Source organism: Lissotriton vulgaris, chromosome 8 (assembly GCF_964263255.1).
Source record: "Lissotriton vulgaris chromosome 8, aLisVul1.2, whole genome shotgun sequence".
NCBI lineage: Eukaryota > Metazoa > Chordata > Amphibia > Caudata > Salamandridae > Lissotriton > Lissotriton vulgaris.
In genome coordinates, this window is record NC_141696.1 from 1,548,458,382 (window position 1) to 1,548,483,538 (window position 25,157).

Genomic DNA, 25,157 nt, shown 5'->3' on the forward strand with positions numbered 1-25,157 from the left:
CACCATGGACAGATGCGGTCCCACAACTACTAGGACAAGATTTATTTGGATGTGGCCCCAGCGCTCAGCTGACGCCAGAACTGTTATAAAGGAGTCTTTATCGGCACATACACAATCGGCACGCTACATTCTGACCAGGGTCCTGCGTTTAGCTCTTGAGCTTACAAACAGGCCATGGCTAGCTTGCTCGTTGCATTGCGGTATTCTAGTCCCTTCCATCCTAAGGGTAATGCAGTAGTGGAAAGAAAAAAATGTGACATAAAGCAATCCATAACAGCTAAGGTATTAGGTTCGGGTGATGGGTGGGTCAAACATCTAATAAGTTCCAACGTAGTAATAATCTGCCAAGAAATTCTCTGGGTGGAATCACTCCATATGAATTACTATTTGGTACTATAATGTTAATCGAAGACCTCGATTGTCAAACTTCAGTGGTGGAACAAAAACCCTTTGATGTCAAAGATCGTTTGGCTGTTTTACAGGCCTTAAATGAAACAAGAAAAAGTCTAAGTAACACAACGCAAAAGCCGAAAGCCACTGAAGAAAAACCACCTGTCCCAGCAAGACCTGTCTGGATTCCAAGCATTGGGGATCTAGTCAGAGAGAAAATCGCGGTTAAGAAGGAATTTGGGCCTTCTTACAGAAAAGCAGTACCTGTCTTGGCAATCCAAGTAACAAGATCAGTAGTACTACCGCCCCTTGCGGGTGAAAGGGAGTACAGAGTTGTATCCATCGACCTGGTCAAACCACAACATGTGGCCGATAATAAGTAGTAGGCCCAGTGGGCTCCCAACATGTAGCAGAAGACCAAATCTCGCTACTATCTGAGAGGTTCAAACTGAAAGACTTATCACCTTTGATAAACCAGGAGTAAGAAAAGAAGGACTATGCAACAAAGCCATTGAACTCGTGCCTCTTGAACCCCAAATAACAGTTCGTCAAGAAACACCTGTCTACAATGATGTAGCCTCTGACTATACCAATATGACAAAGGAAGAAGCACCTCCAAAGATTAATAACAATCCTGAGGCAATTCCAACAATTGACAGAACTGCTTCTGGCTATTTTATCAACTTTGATACATTTTCTGAGGATCCCAGTGAACCTGAAGAGATGCCAGCAAATAAAACTCTCAAAGAAAAAATAACAGAACTCTTTCATCAACTTGAAAAAACATATCTGGTTTCACCATGGATTGAATTTTGGATTGTGTTAGGTGTACTTTTCCTCATGATCTGGCTCATTCTGGTTTTAAGCTTGGGAAAAACGATAGATGGAAAATACAGTACAATGTACACAGCAAGTCAGAACATCAACTTGGTCCTGAAACCTCACAAATCATCCCATCGTGAAAAAAGAGACCTCTCATCAGTGAACATCACAGCCATTCCTATACCTGGTAGTATAGCATGGGACAGAACTGAATATGACATCTATGGCCCGGGGAAGCTGCTGAAGAATCCACATCAGTTTAAGATTTCTTTAAGTGACTTTGTATCACCCAGCACATTTTCTGATGATTGGGACTTTGAAACTGTTAATAACATGATGACAGACTTAGAAATGTCAGCTAAATTTACAGAACATGAGTACTTATAAGGTTCATCAGATTTTGAACAAATGTATTGTTTTAATCATTATGGTCACCATTATCTGCATAAATCTGCAAGCCCTAGGAATGTGTTTACTTATAATCAATGGGAACATTGTCCAACGCCACCAAAGGGCAGATCAAAAACATCTCTTGAAAAGTTTCAATACATCTCAGGGTTTAATATTACAAATCCAGAAACGTTTTATTTCAAAAATGTGAATAAGACAGGAATGAAAACAATGTTGACCAATACTAAACAAATTTGTTCTGCAAACTTTAATGCTCAGCTGTCTACATTAGGTTTTGACTTTTGGAAAAACAACATTGAGACTTAAACTGTCTGGGGCACGAAAGACTGGCAGGTGCAAAGTTTAGAAGCCCTGTTCAGAGCCTGCATTATACCAGAACAAATAATGTTTTTAAATGACACTGTTCAACAAACTTCTTGTCTTGGCCTGGCTAAGATAAAAGATTTAAATAAACTGCCTATACCTAAACCGACATCTTAGAGTAATGATACTACAGAAAAGGAGGTAGACGTACCATATATTTTAAAACACAACAGAACTAATCCTGTTTGGAGAAAATGGGTAATCTGGCCCACAGACACTAATAACTGTCATGATAGATTCCTGAACAAAACACAGGGGTTCAAAATGAACAGGCCAGATCCAAGATATTCCCAGAGACAACATCCAGGGAAAGTAACAACATACAGTGTAGGAAAACAATGCCTTGAGTGGCTACAGACATCCACACTTCCGGAAATATAACAACACTTATCTTTACTTAAAGAAAGCAATGATTTGCGAGATTTCCTAATGGGGCCTCGCAAACCACGGCAAAAACGTTTCATATATGCCGGTATATACGCTACGTACAAAGAAGCTTGGAAAATAACGCAAATGGAAACTGCAAAAAGAATACGAGAAATTGATTGTATTAATTTAGAGAAAGCTCTCTCTGTAGTGGACAATGGGTTAACGACTCTGTCCTCCAGAATATATTCTTTGGACAGCATTGTATCCTCTGCAATTGACATAATAGAGCAGGACTTGCTAATGTTAAAACATGGCCAGTCTCAATTACGTTCTATAATGCAGCTAGGCTGGACTTTACAAAATCTTCGTTCAGGCTTCGTGCCATGGTGTCTAATCAACACACGTCATTGTTTTCTGTATTTAACCTTACATATAAACAAATCTCTTTGGCACAAAAAGGAGCAGACTATACGGTGCGGAGCATTAAGAAACTGGAAAGATTACCATTGACAGTTTCCGAGAAGCCTGTCATTGCATGGATAATACATGGCACCATTACGATACCAGTGACGATTTTCCAATTTCAGTATTGTCTATAGCATATACCAGCGGGCCTGTATGAAAGGTTGGGTAAAGAATACATTAAGTCTACCTGGACTTTACCATACACACACAAATGTTGAAGTGGGGGAAAAGAGGTATTCCTCAGTGGTAAAAATTGTAAGAACTCACTAAGTGGTACACTTCTGTGCATAGGTATTATTTACACAGAGCTTGCGACGGTTCTGCACATAACCTCTCTTGCCACCTGCACGGTACGTCCTCCAAAGTGATAGAACCAATTTTCAGGCAGCTATCCAATGGCAGCTACGTTATGCTCAATGACCACAGCTGTTGTGGCATGCTGCCAGGAAAAACTTATCTCGTTAGTGTGTCATCCAGGGTCACTTGTTGTATGCAAGTATTGTATCCAAAGAGCAAGACAGGGAAACGGAGTTATGGCCTTCACTGAATACAAATTGATACTTTAAGCAGAATGAAAGTCATTCTTTTGCAAAAAACTGTGCCACTGACCTCGTCTAAAGAAACATATGATCTGCAAGTTGCAAGGACTTCTGCAGAGATACATACATTATTATCAACAAACTGCCCAGTACATTTCGCAGAAATGTTAAGTCAAATCTTAAATATGTCTGATACCAGTGGCATCGCACGTGTATTTAAGATGATTTTCTCGGACTGTTAACACCATTTGAAGCAGTCCTCGGCATTTTTTCAAATTTCGTGCACTCTGTACTCGGCGGTCTGCCTCTCATTTTGGGACTCGTAGCAGGAATTCTATTTTTATTCCTTCTGCTCCGATATGGCAAGTCCGGTCACCAGCGATACCCAGAACACCATGGAACAATGCCTCCTTGCCATGAGGTATCGTGAGAGAATTACACACATTCTTGGCTTGGCTCGTTTAAGAGATCTGAACACAACTTGGTTTCTATCGTTCAGACCAATCTGGCAAGATTGCATCTTACCTGTTCTACGATGCCTGCTTTGCGGAGAGGAATGCGTGTTGGACATTTGTCTTACACTTCCATCAGTCCGGCCATTGGATGTCGACGCCTTGCTAGGTCCGGTAACGACTCATGCATTGTGTTGTCCCCAACGGCTACCAATCCTGATGACGGCATTCATTGAGGTCTTACAAGTAAGTCTAACTGAGAGTGAGATACGAGGATCAACAGGCACACAGGTACCATCTGATATGAACATTGCTAATGCTGCACTTGGTGCTGACGGCAATACTTCTCATTTGTGCACATTTGATCTACTTGATGAAATAGTTCCACTTTCACCAACTGTGGTAGACGATTTCTTTGCCAGCCTAGACGATCTGATGTTTTCTCCTGACACCGAGAATAACTCTTGATTCATGCACACAGTGTTCCCTGAAATCTAAAATTCGGCTTTCATGTTTTCAAAACAAAAACTTCTAACTTTGGAACTCTAATTTTCTCAAACGATTGCATTTTCTTTCTCCCCCAAAACATTGAACTTTTGGCACAGATTTATCTGCTTAAAGTAGAACTATTGTTAGAGAACAAGAAATTCTTTTTGAACACTTCCTAGAGGAAACATTTGGCCTTGTCCTCAATACTATAAATATTGACATGCTATGTTATATTATGAAATGGTCTCGACCTTTTTTCTGTATTTAAGAGCCATTTTTCATAAATGTAATTGCAAGGTTCATTCAGTTTGCATTTCAGATGTGATATTTCATGCTTAGAATGACATCATTTTCCTTAAATACGTACAGTAGAAATGCTCAAATTTTCGTGTACAACCATTTCAAGTGCATTTCATGTATTTTGGGGAGGGATTGTAAACACATGCCTTAGATATGTTCAGTGCTTATACATTTAGTTTATTGAACTTAACATCGTGGAGTGGGTGTTGTAAATGAATCTAGGACCCAGTGTAACTTTTCCCGATTCATGCCCTTATATAGGCATACATTATCCAATCCTTATATATGCATAGAAATCATTACCATATTTAGACTGAGCCTATGCAGCCCAAATACGGCATGGCTACTTCCACTAAGTTCCAAGAATCAACAACGATTTCTTAGAAAAACCCGCCTTCAGCAGCTAGGGACATCCCCCTGCCTGAATACTAATTTATCTAGGAAATCATGGAATTTTCGGAGAACTGAGTCTTTGATGACGTTATTAAGTCCGATCACACGTCAAACTCGGCACCTTTAAAGTATAAATATGCCTAGATTTGCCCAGACAAACGCACAGTGGTTTTGAGCAGATCGACTAACTACTTGCCCGACGCCATGCAGCAGCAAGTGCCGAAGGAAGCCGACCCTCCAGCTGACGCACTGGGAGATGCTGTCTTTTCTCCTGCCGAGAAATCCAGCTAAAGTGTTTCCAGGCTACCCTTGCGGGTTGCTGGGAAATCGAGTCCTGAGAGAGGGATACAAGACCTCCTTCATTCTAAACCAAGGTACGGAGCTGATTAGACCCTTAGAGAATTCTTGGATAGATCCTTGGCAGAGAAATACTAAACTTAAACTACTCCTCACTTACTTCTTCCCTTGTACTAGACTTAGGTTGGGTACACCAGGGTAGGTGTATTTTAAAAGCACCAGTTGAGTACTTTTAGCTGTGGTCAATGGTTAATACCAAGTAAAGCGCAGTCAATGACACTAGATAAACATTCTCTCTTAAACATGGCTGCTCTGTCTAGATCACGTCGAGTTCTCCTATTGCATGCCCGGACACTCCATCCGACCACTATAGATGCAATTTGTAAGGCACTATTATATACTGGTGTTGTGGATTTTCAGCGAGACTGGGAATGCCTCACTGTTCATCCTACTTCCCCGTTGCCATACTAATGAGTGGGGAAAACTCAAAAGAAGAATTAAAATCCCCCCTACAATAATTTTATCTTCCTGTTGATACATATCAATCAGGCCATCCAGTTTAGATAGAACCTGAGAATCACTACCAGCAGGCATAGTTCTATCATAAACATTCAGTATCACCAAAGTCAGACCTGACAGAAACTCAGGCTTTAAGCCCATCAAATCAGGGAAATCGATATTCAATAATTCAATATCATTTTTTACCAGGATTGTCAGCACTGCAATCGCCCTCCCCAAATTTCTTGGCAGTGTCTTTTTTCACACTATAGATAACAAAACCCTTAATGTAAACCTTATCTGTCACCCAAGTTTCCTGAAATAAACAAACATCATAGTTCCCTAAAAATGATGTCCAATCTTGCTCATTAAGGTTAGATTTAACCCCAGGCAAATTCCAGGAAATAAGTGAAAAGCCATCCTTCTGGGCAGATCTCAACAAGGGCACATTACCATCACCCTCTATCTCACTATTAGATTGGATAACAAGACTAGGGTCTGGCAGTTTTACAGTCATAGATCTAATTTCATGGCAAGACCTCGTTCAATGTATCCCTACCAGCCAATCAATTGAGTTCAGACAGGAGACCCCTTCAGTTGTTTGATGGCAGCAAAGAGCATAGGCTGTTTTTTTTATTCATAACTTATTTTTATTGTAACTCTGCATGACCTTTACCGTACATAACAGTCAGAAGGGCGTTACATATTGCCCATGGGGCTAGTTTGCAAGTTACATCTTTGGCATTTTTCAAGTGCCTGGTGGAATTAGAAGCAACAATATTTGTTAATAGCAGAGAAGACATTTTGAACAAAACAGAAACAAAAACAGGTACATCATGGCATCATGGCGGCAACTAGTGACGGAACCCAACTCACAGCTAACTTGTTAAAGATCATTGAGAGCAGGCAGTGCGAAAGCAGTCCTCAATGGCTATCTAGATAATGATAAGGGGACAGTATTTGCTGCTATCCAAAATGGATCAACGCTACGCAGGGGAGTCGGGAGTGTCGGCAGTTGCTGTGTGAGGCGGATTGGGTGTAAGGAAGGAATTAGTTTATTGTTGATTACTTAAAATCTTACATTGTTAAAAGGAATACAAATATCATGAAAGAAATCAAATTTAGCATTATTGTTAAAATCGCTAATGTTAAAATAGTTTTTACATATAATAGATAAGAACGTTTTTGTTACATAAGGCTAAAAGTGTGATCACATCATATATGTCATTATCATTTCCACTGCTCTCATAAGTTTTACAAATATACAATTCGATTCCATATCAGATGGTTTAGGGCATGCTATCATGGGTAGACTGCTGTGTTGCGCCCCGCCCCTCTTGTCGTGGTCTCCCAGTGACTGCAGTTCTTCTAGTATGTGCCCCCAGTCTTCTAACTCACCCACTGCATTCTTTTCAGTTCACACTGTGCGTAAACAGCACTCCTCAGCCACCCCCCTCTTGCATGTCTGCCTTCCATCTCTCCCTTGGGGGGATGTTGTGCGTCCAATGAATACCTAGGCGCTCTTTGGCAAGGACTAGGCCCAGGGAAGCAAATGTTGCAAAGTGATGCTGTGGTGATGCAATAGATAGATAGAGTGAGTGAGTGCGATAGATAGAGGGAGGGCGTTAGATACATAGAGGGAGGGCGATAGATAGATAGAGTGAGGGCGATAGATAGATAGATAGATAGATAGATAGATAGATAGATAGATAGACAGACAGACAGACAGACAGACAGACAGATAGATAGATAGATAGATAGATAGATAGATAGATAGATAGATAGATAGATAGATAGATAGATAGATAGATAGATAGACAGACAGACAGACAGACAGATAGACAGACAGACAGACAGACAGATAGAGTGAGGGCGATCAATAGATAGAGTGATGGCGATAGATAGAGTGAGTGCAAAAGATAGACAGATAGAGTGAGGGCGATAGATAGATAGACAGATAGATAGAGTGAGGGCCATAGATAGATAGAGTGAGGGTGATTGATAGATAGAGTGAGGGAGATAGATAGATAGATAGATAGATAGATAGATAGATAGATAGATAGATAGATAGATAGATAGATAGATAGATAGATAGAAAGAGTGAGGGCGATAGATAGAGTGAGGGCGATAGATAGAGTGAGGGCGATAGATAGGTAGAGTGATGGCGATAGATAGATAGATAGACAGATAGATAGAGTGAGGGCCATAGATAGATAGAGTGAGGGCGATTGATAGATAGAGGGAGGGAGATAGATAGATAGATAGATAGATAGATAGATAGATAGACAGATAGACAGAAAGATAGACAGATAGACAGATAGACAGATAGACAGATAGATAGATAGATAGATAGATAGATAGATAGATAGATAGATAGATAGATAGATAGATAGATAGATAGATAGATAGATAGATAGATAGATAGATAGATAGATAGATAGATAGATAGATAGATAGATAGATAGAGTGAGGGCGATAGATAGTTAGAGTGAGGGCGATAGATAGGTAGAGTGAGGGAGATAGATAGATAGATAGATAGATAGATAGATAGATAGATAGATAGATAGATAGATAGATAGATAGATAGGTAGAGTGAGGGTGATAGATAGATAGATAGATAGATAGATAGATAGATAGATAGATAGATAGATAGATAGATAGATAGATAGATAGATAGATAGAGTGAGGGCTATAGATAGAGTGAGGGAGATAGATAGATAGATAGATAGATAGATAGATAGATAGATAGATAGATAGATAGATAGATAGATAGATAGATAGATAGATAGATAGATAGATGGCGATAGACAGATAGAGTGAGGGAGATAGATAGATAGATAGATAGCTAGATAGATAGATAGATAGATAGATAGATAGATAGATAGATAGATAGATAGATAGATAGATAGATAGATAGATAGATAGATAGATAGATAGATAGATAGATAGATAGATAGAGTGAGGGTGATAGATAGATAGAGTGAGGGCGAACAATAGAGTGAGGGCGATAGATAGATAGAGTGAGGGCGAACAATAGAGTGAGGGCGATAGATAGATATATAGAGTGAGGGCGATTGATAGATATATAGAGTGAGGGCGATAGATAGATTGGGTGATGGCGATTGATAGATAGATAGAGTGATGGCGATAGATAGAGTGAGGGCGATCGATAGATAGAGTGCAAAAGATAGACAGGTAGAGTGAGGGCGATAGACAGATAGAGTGAGGGCGATAGACAGATAGAGTGAGGGCGATAGATAGATAGACAGACAGAGTGAGGGAGATAGATAGATAGATAGATAGATAGATAGATAGATAGATAGATAGATAGATAGATAGATAGATAGATAGATAGATAGATAGATAGATAGATAGAGTGAGGGTGATAGATAGATAGAGTGAGGGAGATAGATAGATAGATAGATAGATAGATAGATAGATAGATAGATAGATAGATAGATAGATAGATAGATAGATAGATAGATAGATAGATAGATAGATAGATAGATAGATAGATAGATAGAGTGAGGGTGATAGATAGATAGAGTGAGGGAGATAGATAGATAGATAGATAGATAGATAGATAGATAGATAGATAGATAGATAGATAGATAGATAGATAGATAGATAGATAGATAGATAGATAGATAGATAGATAGATAGAGTGAGGGTGATAGATAGATAGAGTGAGGGAGATAGATAGATAGATAGATAGATAGATAGATAGATAGATAGATAGATAGATAGATAGATAGATAGATAGATAGATAGATAGATAGATAGATAGATAGAGTGAGGGTGATAGATAGATAGAGTGTGTGCGAACAATAGAGTGAGGGCGATAGATAGATAGGGTGATGGTGATTGATAGATAGATAGAGTGATGGCGATAGATAGAACTTGTACTTTTGATGAATGCTGCAGAGGCTGCATAGCATTTCTTAAGGATGCAAGATTCTGTGGTGTTGAGAAGCATGAAAGTGAATCTAATTTTAAGCCGATTCTGTACCTGCTATAATGCAATTACTCACATTTAATGCACGATCTTCCATATAAAACAGATTAAAATACCAGTATGTAGAATGTCATGACTCAAACCACATATCATTTAATTTATAATAACCACAAGAGGGAACCTGCATGGAATGATACAATACTCTAATTGGGTCTGTTGGGGTGTGCAGAGCCTAGCGACAAAATAAATCTATTAATTATAACAATGCCAATTTGTAAATTCATAATGGGAGGGTTTTTTTAAACATATTTTTTCTAACTCATATGAACAATATTATTTCAAATGACAAGGATAGGACAAACAAGAAAATTCAGTAAAGCGATCTGTATCAGTTACCCTGCAATATAAATGCACAAAAGTAACACAATATGCAATCAGACAGTTACCCTGCAATGTACATGCAGAAGAGTAACAGAATAAACAACCAGTCTCACAAGCCACCCATATGGATGCGCGGTCAAGCATGAAGCATTATGTAAGTAAACTAGAAAGGAAATGGGAGGACGTTCTCGGTAATATATACAGGTAACATACAAACCAGATTTAATTGAATGCCAAAATGAAGGACACTAACTGTTTAGTGTGTGTATGCATTCGAGTACATCTCTGACGGAGGCTTTGATCATGTGCAGACATCAAATCCTGCACAGGTGTTGCCCTCTACTCTTCTACTCTCCAGAGAAAATCACTGAGGAAAAAAGGTATAAAGAGTCCCAGGATTTTGGTGGGTAGACGGAGAGTGATTGCTAGCATCAAAATCTAGGCAAGACACCTTTCTGAGTTATGTGGGGACAGTTACTTGGCTTAGCATTAAATACCTAGGGAGGTTGCTAATAGTTCAGCCAATGCAATAACAATGGAGGCAGGCAACACATATATACACAATGGTGTTAGGTAGGTATTAGACTAATCTATTAGAGGACGGAGGGTTGTTTGATGTAAAATAACGTGGGTGTTCTAAAGCTCGTTTTATTTTATACAGAATTAATTATTATGAAGCCGAACAGGAAGAATATTCTGTGGCAGGCTGGGTTCTTGCCTCGAAGCCCAACATTTGTGGAGTAAATTAAGAATCGACACGAGAATGTGAAGAACTGCTGAGGCTGACATAGTCATTCAACCCCACAGCCATTTCCCGACTGGCAAATCTACTTATGTTAACACGAAAATGGGTCCAAGATAACAACTCTGCCGAGTGTGGGCAGTGAAGCAGTACGGGCGAAAGCACACCCGAGTGGTTCCACAATGAATGCCTCGAATTAAAGATCTCACTAGCAACCGCTTGGCGAGAAAGAAGACATTCTGCAATGATTGAGGAAGGCCTCAGGGCATTGAAGAAAGAGTATAAGCACTTAATCACATATAAAAGAAGCATTTGCCACGCGGACGTGAAAGGCACACGGCCGCGCGGCAGCGAAAGTGAAAGTGATCGCGATTAGCTGTGCACGTCACGCGCGCTTGTGCGCATGATAGTGAGCTGACCGCCAACGAAAGAAGCATTTCTCAGGGCACCCACGAAAGTCTCAGCCAGACCCGCGCATGTGCTGGATCAGGCCGAGACCTAAAAATGTCTCGGCCGAGACCAGCGCATGCGCTGGGTCAGACTGAGACCTAAAAATGGTCTATTCTTGACGGCGCCGAAGACAAGCCAAAGACCTGCCCGTCTGCGCCCGTCCGCGCCAGAACGGTGCCAGGTGCCAGAAGCTATGCCCAACAATAATAACCACCATAAAGCTATCAGGTATTCTGCCCGAGATTTGCTATCTCTGAAACCCACTCACTCCCTGCATTACCGAGAACTGGCCCCTCCCGGAAGGCCCTTTTTCTTGCAGAAAATGTCATTTTCAATCAACTACCCTCCCCCGCCAAGACCTCAAGACATCTGAGGCAAGGAAACATGTAAGCAGTTTACAATGCATTCTGCTTAATGTACGATCAATGCCCAAACACCAGCTCCAGATTTGGGACCTACTACATACCAATCAACCAGATCTGTGTTTTCTCACAGAAACCTGGCTGAAGCCCCATACTACGCCCGCAATTGCAATAGCTATTCCCCCAGGTTATAAGTTTCTACATATGGACAGACCTATTAAAATAGGAGGCGGACTAGCTATTATTTATAAAGAACATCTGAAAATAACCATTCTTGAGGAAAAATGTAGCCCTACCCTGGAAATTGTTACCTTCCGCATAAATCTATCTACCATAATAGCTATGAAAGGTGCACTCATATACCGCCCACCTGGATCATGTACAGGATTCTCCCTCTCTCTTATGGAATTAATAGCCCCTTACCTCAGAGCCAAAGAAAACTTTGTTCTCCTAGGCGATTTCAATATCCACGCAGACAATCTGGAACTTACAGAAACCAAAGCTTTGCTTGCAGATATGTCCACAATAGGGCTCCAACTTCATAACTCCGACCCCACCCATGAAGGGGGACACCTTTTAGACCTACTGTTCTCAAACAGCCCCATCTTGCCCTGCAAAACCACTCCTCACCTGAGCTGGACTGACCACTATTTGCTAGAATTTAATCTCCCCATTTCACATAAAAAGACAACAAACAAAAATCTTCCCCCAATTTGGCGACGCCAATGGCATAAAATAACTATTGAAGGACTACAGGAAACCTGGAAAATACCCTCAATCCCAGACACAGATAACGTAGATGACATGCTCGCTAAATTTAATGTCTCTTTATTGGAAGCAATAGACAAACTAGCTCCACTAAAACTCCATAAACAATTCCCCACCCATAAAAAGGAGAAATGGTACACAGAGGTACTAAGAGCTGAGAAGCAAGGGTGCAGACGACTGGAAAAGAAATGGAGAAAATCTCACCTAGCAGAGGATAAAAAAGCCCACTCAGAAGCCCAATCGAAATACTACAAAAATATTAGAAAAGCTCGGAAAAACTGTCTGGCACAGCAACTGTCAGAGGCGGGCAATTCCTCGAAGGAACTGTACAAAATACTGGAATCCTTCGTGAAACCCACAGCTTGTATTAGCGCAGATGATTTCTCACTACCACTGTGTAACGAGATCTCCCTGTTCTTTGAGAGCAAAATCAACACGATTTACGAGAAAATCCTGAAAACAACCAGCACCAACTGTGGAAATTATGTCCCCACGACCCGCAACCAAAAAAACCTCCATCCTTACTTTCCTTTCCCTCAGTGTCTAATACAGACCTCTCCCCCCTAATTAACCACATAAAATCTGGTTCTCCTAATGATCTCTTACCAGCGAAAATGATGGCCCCTTTAAACTCAATTCTAGGTCCACCCATACAAGCCATCATAAATCAATCCCTGAGCAAAGGACAGGTACCTACAGTATGGAAACAGGCTGTAGTCAATCCAATTCGGAAAAACGCCGCGCTACCCTGGTCGGACCTCTCAAACCTCAGACCCATTTCCCTCCTACCCTCCCTCAGTAAACTTACAGAGAAGCATGTTAATACACACCTGTCGAAATATATCGAAGCAGCGGAAGCCCTGGACCCATCCCAATCTGGTTTCAGGCCTAATCACAGCACTGAATCAGCCCTTCTTTCCGTGACCGACAACATCAGGATGTCACTGGACAGGGGGGAATCCGTGATTCTAGTGCTGTTAGATTTATCCGCTGCTTTCGACACGGTATCACATGAACTCCTCCTAGAAAGACTGAGTGATGTGGAAATAGGAGGCACGGCTCTCTCATGGCTAAAAAGCTTTCTTTCCGATCGCACCCAAGGAGTCAGACTAGGCTCTCACTCCTCTCCATCTAGAGTGCTTACTAAGGGTGTGCCACAGGGCTCATGCCTTAGCCCCACGCTCTTTAACATTTATGTGGCCCCCTTAGCAAATATGATAAGATCCTTTGGATTCATTCCGGTGTCGTACGCTGACGACACCCAACTTCTGTTTCCCTTCACAACTCTCACACCGGCAATTCTTTCATCATTTGCCAGTGGGATGAGAACGATAGCACACTGGATGGCAAAAAACTTTCTTCAATGCAACGTGACCAAAACAGAGGTCATGCTGTTTGGAGGGGCGACACTCCTCTGGTCACCAGATTGGTGGCCTCTGGAATTAGGCCCGGTCCCCAACCCCAAGCCCATAGCAAAAAACCTTGGTGTTAAGTTGGACCAAGCACTCCTGCTCAAGGAACACACCACTCAGGTAGCAGGTGCCTGCATTCACGCGGTGGGGCTCCTAAGACGTGTCTTTCCTTTTCTGCCAGATAACCACAGAAAGACCCTCATCCAAACTTTAATCATAGGCAGAATGGATTACTGCAACGGGCTTTACCTATCGGCGAATGAAGAACAAATAGACAAACTTCAGGTTGTCCAAAATACGGCGGCAAGACTGGCCCTCAACGCCCCCCCCCAGAACGCCCTCCCGCCCCCTACTGCACCAACTCCATTGGCTTCCTGTGAAGCAGCGCATCAATTTTAAAATCTGTAACATCATACACAGATGCCTGTATGGTACCAGCCCCAAATACTTACGAGAGAAATTTATACCTTACTGCCCTAGACGCGCACTCCGCTCTAGTAACCATCTGCTGCTACAAGTTCCAAAAATAAGAAGAGCTAGACAGGGAGGCCGAGCCCTGTCCTACAAAGGACCCTTACTTTGGAACTCCCTGCCCACTGAACTGAAACAAATTAGCAATTTAATGTTGTTCAGAAAAAAATTGAAAACTTACCTTTTCACCAGGCCATAATACCTATCCCCCCCTCGCATTCACCCCTGTAGTGAGCTGCCCTAAAACTGCTGGCAACAGCGCAGAGATATCCCTTCGGGAATTGACTCAGGCGCTTTACAAGCAAATAAATAAATAAATAAATAAATAGGTGTCAGGTAGGTGCGGTGTAGGTAGTAGAACTATGTGAGTTTGAACCTAGCATTGCTAGCTACCTATCATATCTGGGCAAATGTTTTTTTCCACTCACCCTCCGTGAGTTGGGCAGGTAAATCCGCTGCCCATCTATCTGTGGTCTTAGAGGTTTTGACAGTGCGGTCCTCTTTCAGCGCTTTATGAATACTGAGATTATCCCTCTGGTGGACCCCGGGTTGAGCAGTAGTGCTAGCATGTGGGACTTTGTCTACTTGTCCAGGTATGAGGTCCATATCTCACAGTCCGTGCTTGAGATTTTTGCCTATTGTAGGAAATGGCAACCCGGGACCTGGGACCTGGAACCAGCCCCTCGCCTCCTCAAAGGACAAACATTTCCTGTTCGCATACAAGTCCCCAGCTGTCGGGTATCCCTTTTTGTACCATATGGTCATATCCATGACTGACTTGATCTGGCGAAACCTCTACAGCCATTGTAATGGAAGTGAGTTAGTGTATGGTTCCCTACAGACAACCCGGATGACAGCTTGTTCCCAGTCCCTCAACACTTGCCGGACTATGTGTGGGCATTCTCCGGGGACTCCCGAGACCATCATCGATATCGTGGCAGATCCCCTATGCTACCCCAGTCGGCCAATAATGCTTTTTCCATGTTGTTGCTGTCAGCGCATGTATTGCAGCAACCCCGCAAAATAGTAAACTCCAGATCCCACTTGAGTATGTCTAATTTTACTCTAATGCATCCTCCTTGCCCACAATAACGAGACCAGCAAGCTGTTTAACACATCGAAAGTAGACTTCAGGATGTCGCTGAACATGTTTTGAAGTGCATATAGGCACCGGGGAAGCATGATCATTCCCGCCAGGGACACCCGTACAGTAACTGAGAGGGAGAGTCTATTCCAGACCTAGATAGACTCTCTCAATACTGTGATGACAGCTCCCATGTTCAGTGCGTACTGAGCATCTGGGCGATGTATGCCCAAATACCTAAAGTGGTCCAACTCCCAGCTGAACTAAACCTTATGGAGGTGCTGTACCTCACCACGAGCCAGGGCCGCCAGTGGGAAGATAACCGATTTTCGGTTATTAATATGTAACCCCGAAGCCAGTCCAAATACACACAACACTTTTAGGAGTACTGCAATCGCTTCCACCAGGAGGCCATCCGGGTTAGGGGCCTAGCATCTGCCAAACCCTCCACCACCTCACGGAGTTCATCAAGTTGGATCTCTGTGCCTGTTCCTCTGTGAGCTGGTGGACAGGTATATCATTCAGAAACCCTGGATTCACCATGCATGCTACCCCAGGGTCTTCTTAATATATTGCAGCTAAATGGTCATGCATTAGTACATTAATCCCCCATTGTGTGGTTACGACGGTTCCATCTGGGCGTATGAGGGCTAGTATGAGAGGGAGAAGGTGCTCGCGCTTCAGCACCCACGACAATAGTCTTCCCGATTTGTCCCCTTCTCTGAGTAGCAATTGGCTGTATTCCCGTCTGGTGAGACAGTCCAATCTGTCACAGGTCTTGCTAACCTGTCGCTAACCTGTTGCGGCACTTGCCCCCTATGTTGCAATTTAGTAAGCCCCTGCCTCTGCCTCATCTAGTTCCCGCTCCAACTGCTTTCTCATTCCCACAACTTTAGACAGGTATTCTCCCTGGGTCACTACATTGAAGGCTTCCCACTCTACTCCCCTGTTGGTAGCCCAGTTTGTGTTGCAGAATCCTGTGAGGGTTTCTCTAACATCCTCACAGAACAGCGTATCCTGAAGAGCTTCCAGTCTGAGGCGCCATAGAGGGAGCCTCAACCTGCTACAACCCAGTCCACATTCTAGCATCACTGGGGCATGGTTACGTATGCGGTTATGTATGTGTGTGTTCGTTACTACTGCCAAAGCTTCCTCTGAGAGGAGAAAGTGCTCACGTCTACTGGACACAGCCCAAACTGGTGAATAGCACGTGCACTCTTGTATACCGGGGTGCGTTTCGCGCCAGATATCTGTGTAGTGCATATATTACCTCACGTCCCTCAGAGCAGTGATCATATTGGGTTTAGTGTGTAGTACGCAATTTAAACCCCCGCTCATATCAGTGGCATGCCTATGTATGGTATAAGTAGTTTTTCTAGTTCAAGTTAGCAGTCACCATGGTCCACGTTTGGAGCGTATACATTGACCAAGCATACCTCCTCCCCATTCTGTGCACCATGTATCACTACATACATTCCCTCTATATCTGCTGTATAGCTATGCATTTGGAACAGGACTTGTGAGGCTACCCACACTGCCACCCCTCTCGCGTACTTGCCTGTATTTATCATTTAAGCACTATGGTAGAAATCTACCATCCTTTTACTCTGTTAATGCTTATAATCATCTATTTCTGTTACTGTCTAATGATTGTTTCTGCACATCTATTTTACACTAGAATGATGCTGGTTCAAAAAAAACGTCCCCAACGTTTATTCTGTGTATCTCTCTCCGAGACAAATTGAGCACGATTGACTGAGCGAAAAGTAGCATTGTTTCTACGATCCCTGATGGAAAAGAGTTATCATGTTTGGATTGTTGCCAAGAGCTAATCTCTCTTTCGTAAGAGGGGTTTCTAGTGGCACTGTGAGCTAGCTGGTATACAGGCTGACATAGTCAGTGGGGGTGTCTGGAATCCGTTTGGATACCAAGCCCACAGTTTATGTTGTCTACACACGCAGATCCTATAAAGGGTTCTAGAAACTACACAACACTCTCAGCAATCCCACTGTGTGGTGCTTACTGGAGGTAACGGGGTGTCTAGTTGGAGGAGCATTTGCAGAGTTGTTCATATTTTGGGAAGAGGGGCTGTTGGCCCCCTTTATGGGCCCTGGGGATCCCATCCCCCAAGGCCAGACCCATTTAAGTAAATAAATAAAAAGGGAGGGGGCTTTGCGGACCCCCTCCTGAGGTCGATTCCGGCTCCGGGTATCCCATGCCCCAGGGCTAAACCTTTGTTTAATTCTTTTTTTTAAAGGGGAGGGGAACCATGCGCCCCCCCTCCCCAGGCTGGTTATGGCCCCAGGGACCGCATCCCCGGGACCCAGGCACATTTTTTTTAAAGAAGGGGGGCTGTGTGGTCCCTCTTTTCCTTGGCCAGTTTTGCCCCGGGAGCCCATCCCGGGGCCTGCCCTGCCTATAATTCCCTTCCCAAGGCTAATTTTGAGCCCCAGGGACTAGATCCTCCAGGCCAGACATTATGATTTAAAAAAAAAAATAATTAAAAAAGGAGGGGGGCTGAGTGGCCCCTCTCCCGGGCCATTTTTCGCCCCGGAACCCCTTCTCCCGGGGCTTGGCCTCTTTGTTGGGGGATGGCGGGCGGTCTGTGACTGGGGGTGAGTGTCTAAAAAGTGTCAGCACTCCTTCAATCATCTCCTTGTGTTTGCTTTGTTCGCCCTAAGTTGGCAGGGCATGCAAAGACATGTGTCTCTTGCTCACTTTGCCACTGGATTCAAGCTAACCTGGTTGAAGAGGCGTGTTGCCCCGAAACCGGTCCTAGGATACTTGTTTCCGGTTCAGGGAAGACCTGGCTTGACAGTTCGGGCTGGACTGTTCACATGAGGCACATGGTCAAGACTGATTTGCATATGGCTGGGTCTGCACTGAGGTGGCAAAGTGAGCTAAAGAACGATGATGGATTCAACCAGGATCTGTGACTGGGGGTGAGTGCCTGAAAAGTTTCAGCACTCCATCCATGATCTCCTTGTGTTTGCTTTGGACACAGGGGGGAGCCCCAATGCCCCCACGATCCCTGCCGGCTCCCCATCTCCTACAGCAATTCTTTTGGACAGAGAGAGCTGCAAACATGCTGCTCCCTTTGCCCAAAAGCAATTCTGCTCTGCTTCATGGAAGGGAGAGCATCTTTTCTGCTCTCGCCTCCATGGAGCGAAGCAGAAGATGGCTATGGCATGGTGGGAGTGGTGCTCCCACCATGCCTTATCAAACTGCAATGCCCCGGAGTGGGCACCCCGGGACATTGCTAGAGCCCGCCCTGGGGGGTGGCGGTCCCAGGGCCATTCATGGCTCCTGGAGGGGGTGGGCGGCCCCCTCTCATCAGTTTTAAAGCCCTAGGGAGGTGGTGGACATTTAATTAATGTATGCACTTGTGACTCGGTTCAACACTTAATGGTTGGAACTGTTGGCAGCCAATCAGATCTCAGGCACGAGATCGCGAGGGTTCTCGGATTCTTTGCCTCCTAGATATACAATATGCAATTTCTTTAAATTTCTCAGGAACTACTGAACGGATTTACACCATTTAACAAAAAGATTGCTTTCTGAGCCAAGAGCTACTTTTTTGCCAAATTTGGTGTAAATCCGTTCAGCAGTTTGGGCTTTAGCCTTGTCTAAAGTTTCCTATGGAATTTACATTGAAAAAACAAGTTTTGGGACCCCACTTTTTTCTCAGCCCTTGCTTGACAAATCGCACAACTTTCAACAGAGGAGCTAACCTGACCACCCGATTAGTTTTGAAAATTTCGCAAAGATTCGTCAAACGACGCCAAAGATATTGGCAAATAGGGCGTGGCCTGGTCGAATGGTGGACTAGACATGTCTGTCTGAGCTCCCATTGGTGGTGCTTTAATCCAGCAAATATCCTGAAGCCTAGTGCATAGAAGACCCCCTGTGTGCGGAGCCGGCTGGATACTCTGGCTAACCCGCTACTGCCTTGATTCGGGGCTCAGAAAGACACAATCCAGAGGAGCCGCAAGGCCGCCATCTTGAGAAGCAGGCGAGCGGAGGGCTGGAAGAAGGTGTGCCGGACCGGGTTGCTGAGGAAGCTGCTGGCAAAACTTGGCTGTGCATCGTGTGGAGTAGAGGAATCAGTTTGCCAGGAGGCGGCCAATGATTTAGTGGCGCGATTGCAATTCCTGCATGTGGCAGAGGTCTCCCCTCGCAACCCGTAGGCTGTTAGAGCAGCGGAGAGACCTGAGGGGCTCCATATGGGAGCCGCAGGGGCGGGCCCAATCCCCGATTTGCTCCAATGCTGATCGGAGCGATACTGAAGGCCGGTCGACCACCCACGAGGAGATCCGGTTTGTTTGGGGAGGGCTAGAAGTCGAGAAAGGGCCCCCCCACGCAGTAAAGACAGCAGGGATACAACAAAATGCCACAACCACAGTGAGTCCACACGGGGGAAGCAGGGTGTGATGGATCAGCTCCCCCAACAGTTGGAGGAGCGAGAGCGAGTGGGAGAACCCTTGAGGCATAGCAATCTGGGACTTGGCTCCAGGGACGATGCTGGCTTGACCGTGGCGTCTCTCATGAGGGAACTGGGCTGAGTCACTTATGTTTCCTGAGACTCAGGAAGGACAACGGATGATTTTCTGGCCCAGTCTACGTGGCAGATGGGAGGAACTGCCAAGGAATAGGGCCCCAAGGCAATAGCACCAGAGGTGGAAACGGAACACTGGACTTTTGGCTCTTCTGTGGCTGGGCGTCGCCTGGTGGATTTGGCTGGATCGTGATGATCCCAGGGGCCCAGAGAGACTGTGCTTATGAACTTTTATTTTGAGGTACCTGTAACGTGTGCAGTGAGTGTTCCGGCTGCGGAGGGGTATTGGAGTTGCATGGAGTTGCCCAGTGCCGTACAGCACCTGCCAGAAACTGTTGTTACTGGGGCTATGCAGAGAGTGGTGCATAGGCCAAGCAGAGAGGCGATGGACTTGGACTTCTTGGCACACTTCAGGGAGCGAGAGACAGCATACGGCCACTCGGGAAGGGAGCTCCTGGTGAATTGGTGCTGCGTCAAGTGACATTTTATGTGGGACCCAGACCAGACACGGATAAAAGATGGTGCAAGACAAAACCAACAAAGTCCAATCAAACAAGATTTTTAATTATGCGCAGCCATGTCAGCAGGCTTCTGCCGGTCCAGATGTGCACCAAGATGAAGAAGGAGAGGATGTGCAGTGTCGCCAAGATCCCTCTCTTGCAGACATTATGGCGGCAATTCACTCCTCGAGGGCAGATATGGTACATTGAATTGAGGCGGTGGCGATTAATGTTAGTCTCCCGAGATGTGATCTCCATAAAGTGTCCACTAGAGTGTTAACCGTGGAAAAAATGTGGAAACCACATAGCAAGAGGTCCGCTCCTTCAGGGATACAGTTGTGCTGCTGCAGAAAAAAGTGATCCACCTGGAAGATCGCGCCAAGGATGCGGAGGGAAGATCGTGAAGGAACAACTTACAATTTATAGGCTTTCCCGAGAAGGCAGAGGGCCCTTCAATGGAACTCTTCCTGGAGAATTGGATTGTTAATGAACTGGCCCCCAAGAGATTGTCAAAATTATTCAATATAGAGAGAGCTCACAGGGCGCTTGTTCCACCGCCCTGTTCTGGAGCCCCACCAAGAGCAATCATAGTTTGTTTTTTCAATTACAGAGACCGTGACATTATCCTCCAGGCTACCCGGTCTAGGGGATTACAATCATATCAAGGCCACACCGTTGCAATTTTCCCAGAATACACTCAAAAGGTACAAGAACAAAGAAGAACCTTCCTGCCGGTGAAAGGCCATCAGTGAAACGCCGAACTGAAATATAGTTTGCTTTACCCAGCCAAGTTGCGGGTGGAATGTAAAGGAAAAGTATTTTTACTTTCAGACGGTGACGTCTGTGACAGCTTGCCTGGATGAGTCGGCATGTTGGAGTCCTGTTTGCCGCTACAGACGGAATCTATTGGGTCCTAGCAGAGAGCGGGCCACACTGGGAGCAGTTCCCGACATGCTAGAAAAACCCATGAGGAACATAGTGGCAGTCCAAGCAGAGTCTGGGTATATTCGGACAGCACCTTGCAAATGGAACTGGTTCCTGATTCTGAAGACAGATTGCAAGACATAATCCCGGACTCACTCCTGTCAAAGGACACGGTGATCTGAAAATGGGCTGTGTGATCTAACAGGGGTGTTTCAGATAAGTGGCAATGGTATCGCACACTGGATGAATGCATACACTGGGGTAGTTTGTTTTTTAGTAAATTTCCACCACTGGCGGGTGACATCCCCACCCTTTAGGGACTGAGTCACGTGCTAGGAGCTAGAGGCTTGTCCTCGCACCCTGCCTCAAAGCAGCAAGAATGGGATGAATATAGTGGTGCTATAGTTATTAGCTTTTTGTAATCGGTTGACGGGGAGGGTATAGGGCAGCATCAGCAGGCTCTGAGTCTCTTTGATTGGGGGGAGGTGGGTCCAGCAGTGCTGCCCAGGGTGCGGGGTTGGGGGAGTTCAGTATGTTTTTCATGTTGGGGCAATGGGGATGTCTTTCAGGAAAGTGTCTGGTCAATATAGTAAATGCGTAGATATGATCCAACGCACTAGGTGGAATCTGAGAGGAGAAATTGATAAGGGGAGGGGGGAGGATGAACAATGTGGTATATGGAGATGTTTTATAATTCTTTGAAAATGCTCACATGGAATGTCCGAGGGTTGGCGGCACTTGAGAAACGCAGGTGGGTATTTGTTTACCAGAAACGATAATAAGTGTCAATTGTATGCCTGCAGGTAATGCATGTGTGGGGGACTCAATACTGTGCATTAGACGCAGATGGAGGGGACAGATATGGACATCGGACATTGTTTTTCACTTTTCTTCTTGGTTTATCTGTCTTTCAAACTAACTGATTGGTTCCCCCTGATGGAATTTTGCCCTCCTACCGGCCTTGGCATTCCCCTCCCCTGATTTCCTTTCCCTCTCTCTGTTACGCCACAAACTAGTAATGCATACTACTGTGTTACTGTGACTTCATCATGTGTTCTTATGCGCTATTCGTTAGTAACTCTTGTTATTAGAATGTAATCACTGTGTAACTTATGTAAATATTTTGTAACTCGCTGTTCCTTATGTAAAGCGCTCTGATACCTCCGGGTCTAGCCAGAGCTATATAAAAGTCAAATAAAAGCAAATAAAATAAATAAATGCTACATCGTATTCTGGATTTGCCAGGAGGCCACTTATCTGGGTGGCACCGGTGGTCCCCTTCCAACATTTGCACCATCTGGTGGATGCGGAGGGGAGGGTATGTGATCCTTCACAGGTCTCTGGAGGGGAGTGAACTATGTATTATAAATGTATATGCTCCCAATGTTGACTGTCCTAACTTTTTCCTTCCGTCATTTCGGCAGCAAAGCTGTACCTAGGGGCGGCACTGCTACTGTTGGGAGATGTTAATTGTGTCCTAGATGGGAATTTGGATTGTGAACCTCCCCATCTGCACAACAAACCACACATGACTGAAACATTGAAAGGTATTCTACAGGGCATGCAACTCATGGATATATGGAGAGAGACAGAGACATTCTCATACCACACGGCTGCAACTAATACATTTAGCCGTCTAGATTATTGCTTCATCTTACATGAGCTCACCTTAAAAGGAAAAGGAATCATATATCAGACAAGGTATTACTCAGTAATACCAAACAGAGGGGGTCTTAGGGAATTTAAAGACCTGCCACGGGTTTAGTCCCTAATCTCAACATATAAACAACCAGAAGAACATGGGGGTCTACTCACTAACTACCAGTCTATATGCGTGAAATGATCATAAACTAATATCTCCCTCGAAATAATTATAGGGTAGAGACACAACCCTTATGAGTAGTTGGATTCCCATCAAAATCTCAACCTTGGTCAATCTTATCATCTGGGTATCCAGCCTTCCATCCACTCACCTCTTGATCAATGAGGGTTCAGCTGTGGATTATATCATGAAGGGGGTATTGAGAAAATACCTCAACGAAAGGGATAGATAAGGTGCAAACAGACCCCATCAAAGTGGTCCTCCTGAAAGATGTTGTTATGGTAATGTTTAAGTGCAGTGCAAAATTGTAAGTGGAGATTAAAAAAGGATTTATAGCAGAGAATTTTTTTAATTGAAATATCTGATTATAATCCTCATTAAAAACAGTGCATCCAGGCAGTTTCAAATATCACCGCCTGTCTATACGGTCAACATGTTTCAGCCTACGGGACTATTTATCCCTGGCTTTCATCAGGACCAACTCATTGTGCTGCCACTGGATCATTGTTTTCTGTGTATTAAGTGCAAACAGAAATATTATTTAAATTTTTTTTCAAAACAAGGTTTAATCAAAGTGCAGATTGGAATTAATACAATCTCACCTATCAAGTGTGTGTATCGCTCACCAATGTGAAGTGCAACGTTCTTTACACAGCACATATCTCTGATTTTACAGGATGTAAAAGTTCTTTTCCCCAGTATATATCTCAGGTCTGGTATTACAGAATGGTGGCAGTGCTCTTTTACCCAGTTTATGTCTCCGTTCTGGTATTACAGGGAGGTAACCAAGCATATTGTGAATCAAGGTACAGAACCAACCAAACAATCCTCCCCTGCCATTTATGTCCCCTTTGTGATAAGTAAACTGGGATGAGGTGTTCACACTGGCAAGTCACTCAAATGGATGGATTCACATAAACATTTTACTTTCTACAAATGTCACATTAATCCATATTCATCATTTTTAATTTCAGGTGATATTGATTATGGCATCAAAACAAGTCTTGCGGCCCCTGGTGAGTATGACTTCATTTCTGTTGTCTTTTTACATTAAAGTTTTAGCACTCACAAATATGTTTTCATGGCTCAAACTATGAGGTCTGGTATTCTTCAGTGGGGCATGTTGATGTCACAAATTTAAGAGTTGATTTTAAAGAAACGTTTTGGGAACAGTCTCTTCAATGGTACGTTTACATGTGGAATTCACATGGGAATGGAGCAGATGGTGACCCCTAACCTTGATTCATCCAGCAGCTCCACTCCATCCAAGCATCTGCCACACTCGATAAAGTAGTGCACCCTCAATTGAAACATTGTAGAGCAGCAGGACACAATCACAGGTGTTTGCATAAAAGAGACTACTCTACAACAAAAACAGTACCCAAACTCCAATGTCTGCTCCCAGCACAGACGCACCCTTCCACACATATCTCTGCATCTGTGACCTTTCCTGTGGACAGGGCAGAAGTACCAAACCAACCAGCCTCTACACCCAGGACAGAAGTGCCAACTCCAGCAGTCTCTACACCCAGGACAGAAGTAACAACCTGCAGTCTCTACACCCAAGACAGAGGTGCCTAACCGAGCAGCCTCTACACCCAGGACAGAAGTGCCAACCCCAGCAGTCTCTACACCCAGGACAGAAATGCCACACCCTGCAGTCTCTACACCCAGGACAGAGGTGCCAAACCCAGCAGCCTCTACACCGAGGACAGAAGTGCCACACCCTGCAGTCTCTACACTCAGGGCAGAAGTGCCAAACCCTGCAGTCTCTACACCCAGGACAGAAGTGGAAAACCCTGCAGTCTCTACACCCAGGACAGACGTGCCAAACCCAGCAGTCTCTTCACCCAGGACAGAGGTGCCAAACCCTGCAGTCTCTACACCCAGGACAGAAGTGCCAAACCCAGCACTCTCTACACCCAGGACAGAAGTGCCACGCC

General features: G+C 44.1%; 1 protein-coding gene across 1 annotated transcript in view; it reads left to right on the top strand.

Annotated features, from left to right (window-relative positions):
- The window catches only part of LOC147700347 (NACHT, LRR and PYD domains-containing protein 3-like), a 484,040-nt gene that overhangs the window by 420,758 nt on the left and 38,125 nt on the right, over nt 1–25,157 (top strand). The window contains exon 11 of the mRNA XM_086936309.1: nt 24,189–24,230. Coding sequence (XP_086792435.1) covers nt 24,189–24,230 — 42 coding nt within the window. The remainder of the gene's footprint in view (nt 1–24,188; nt 24,231–25,157) is intronic.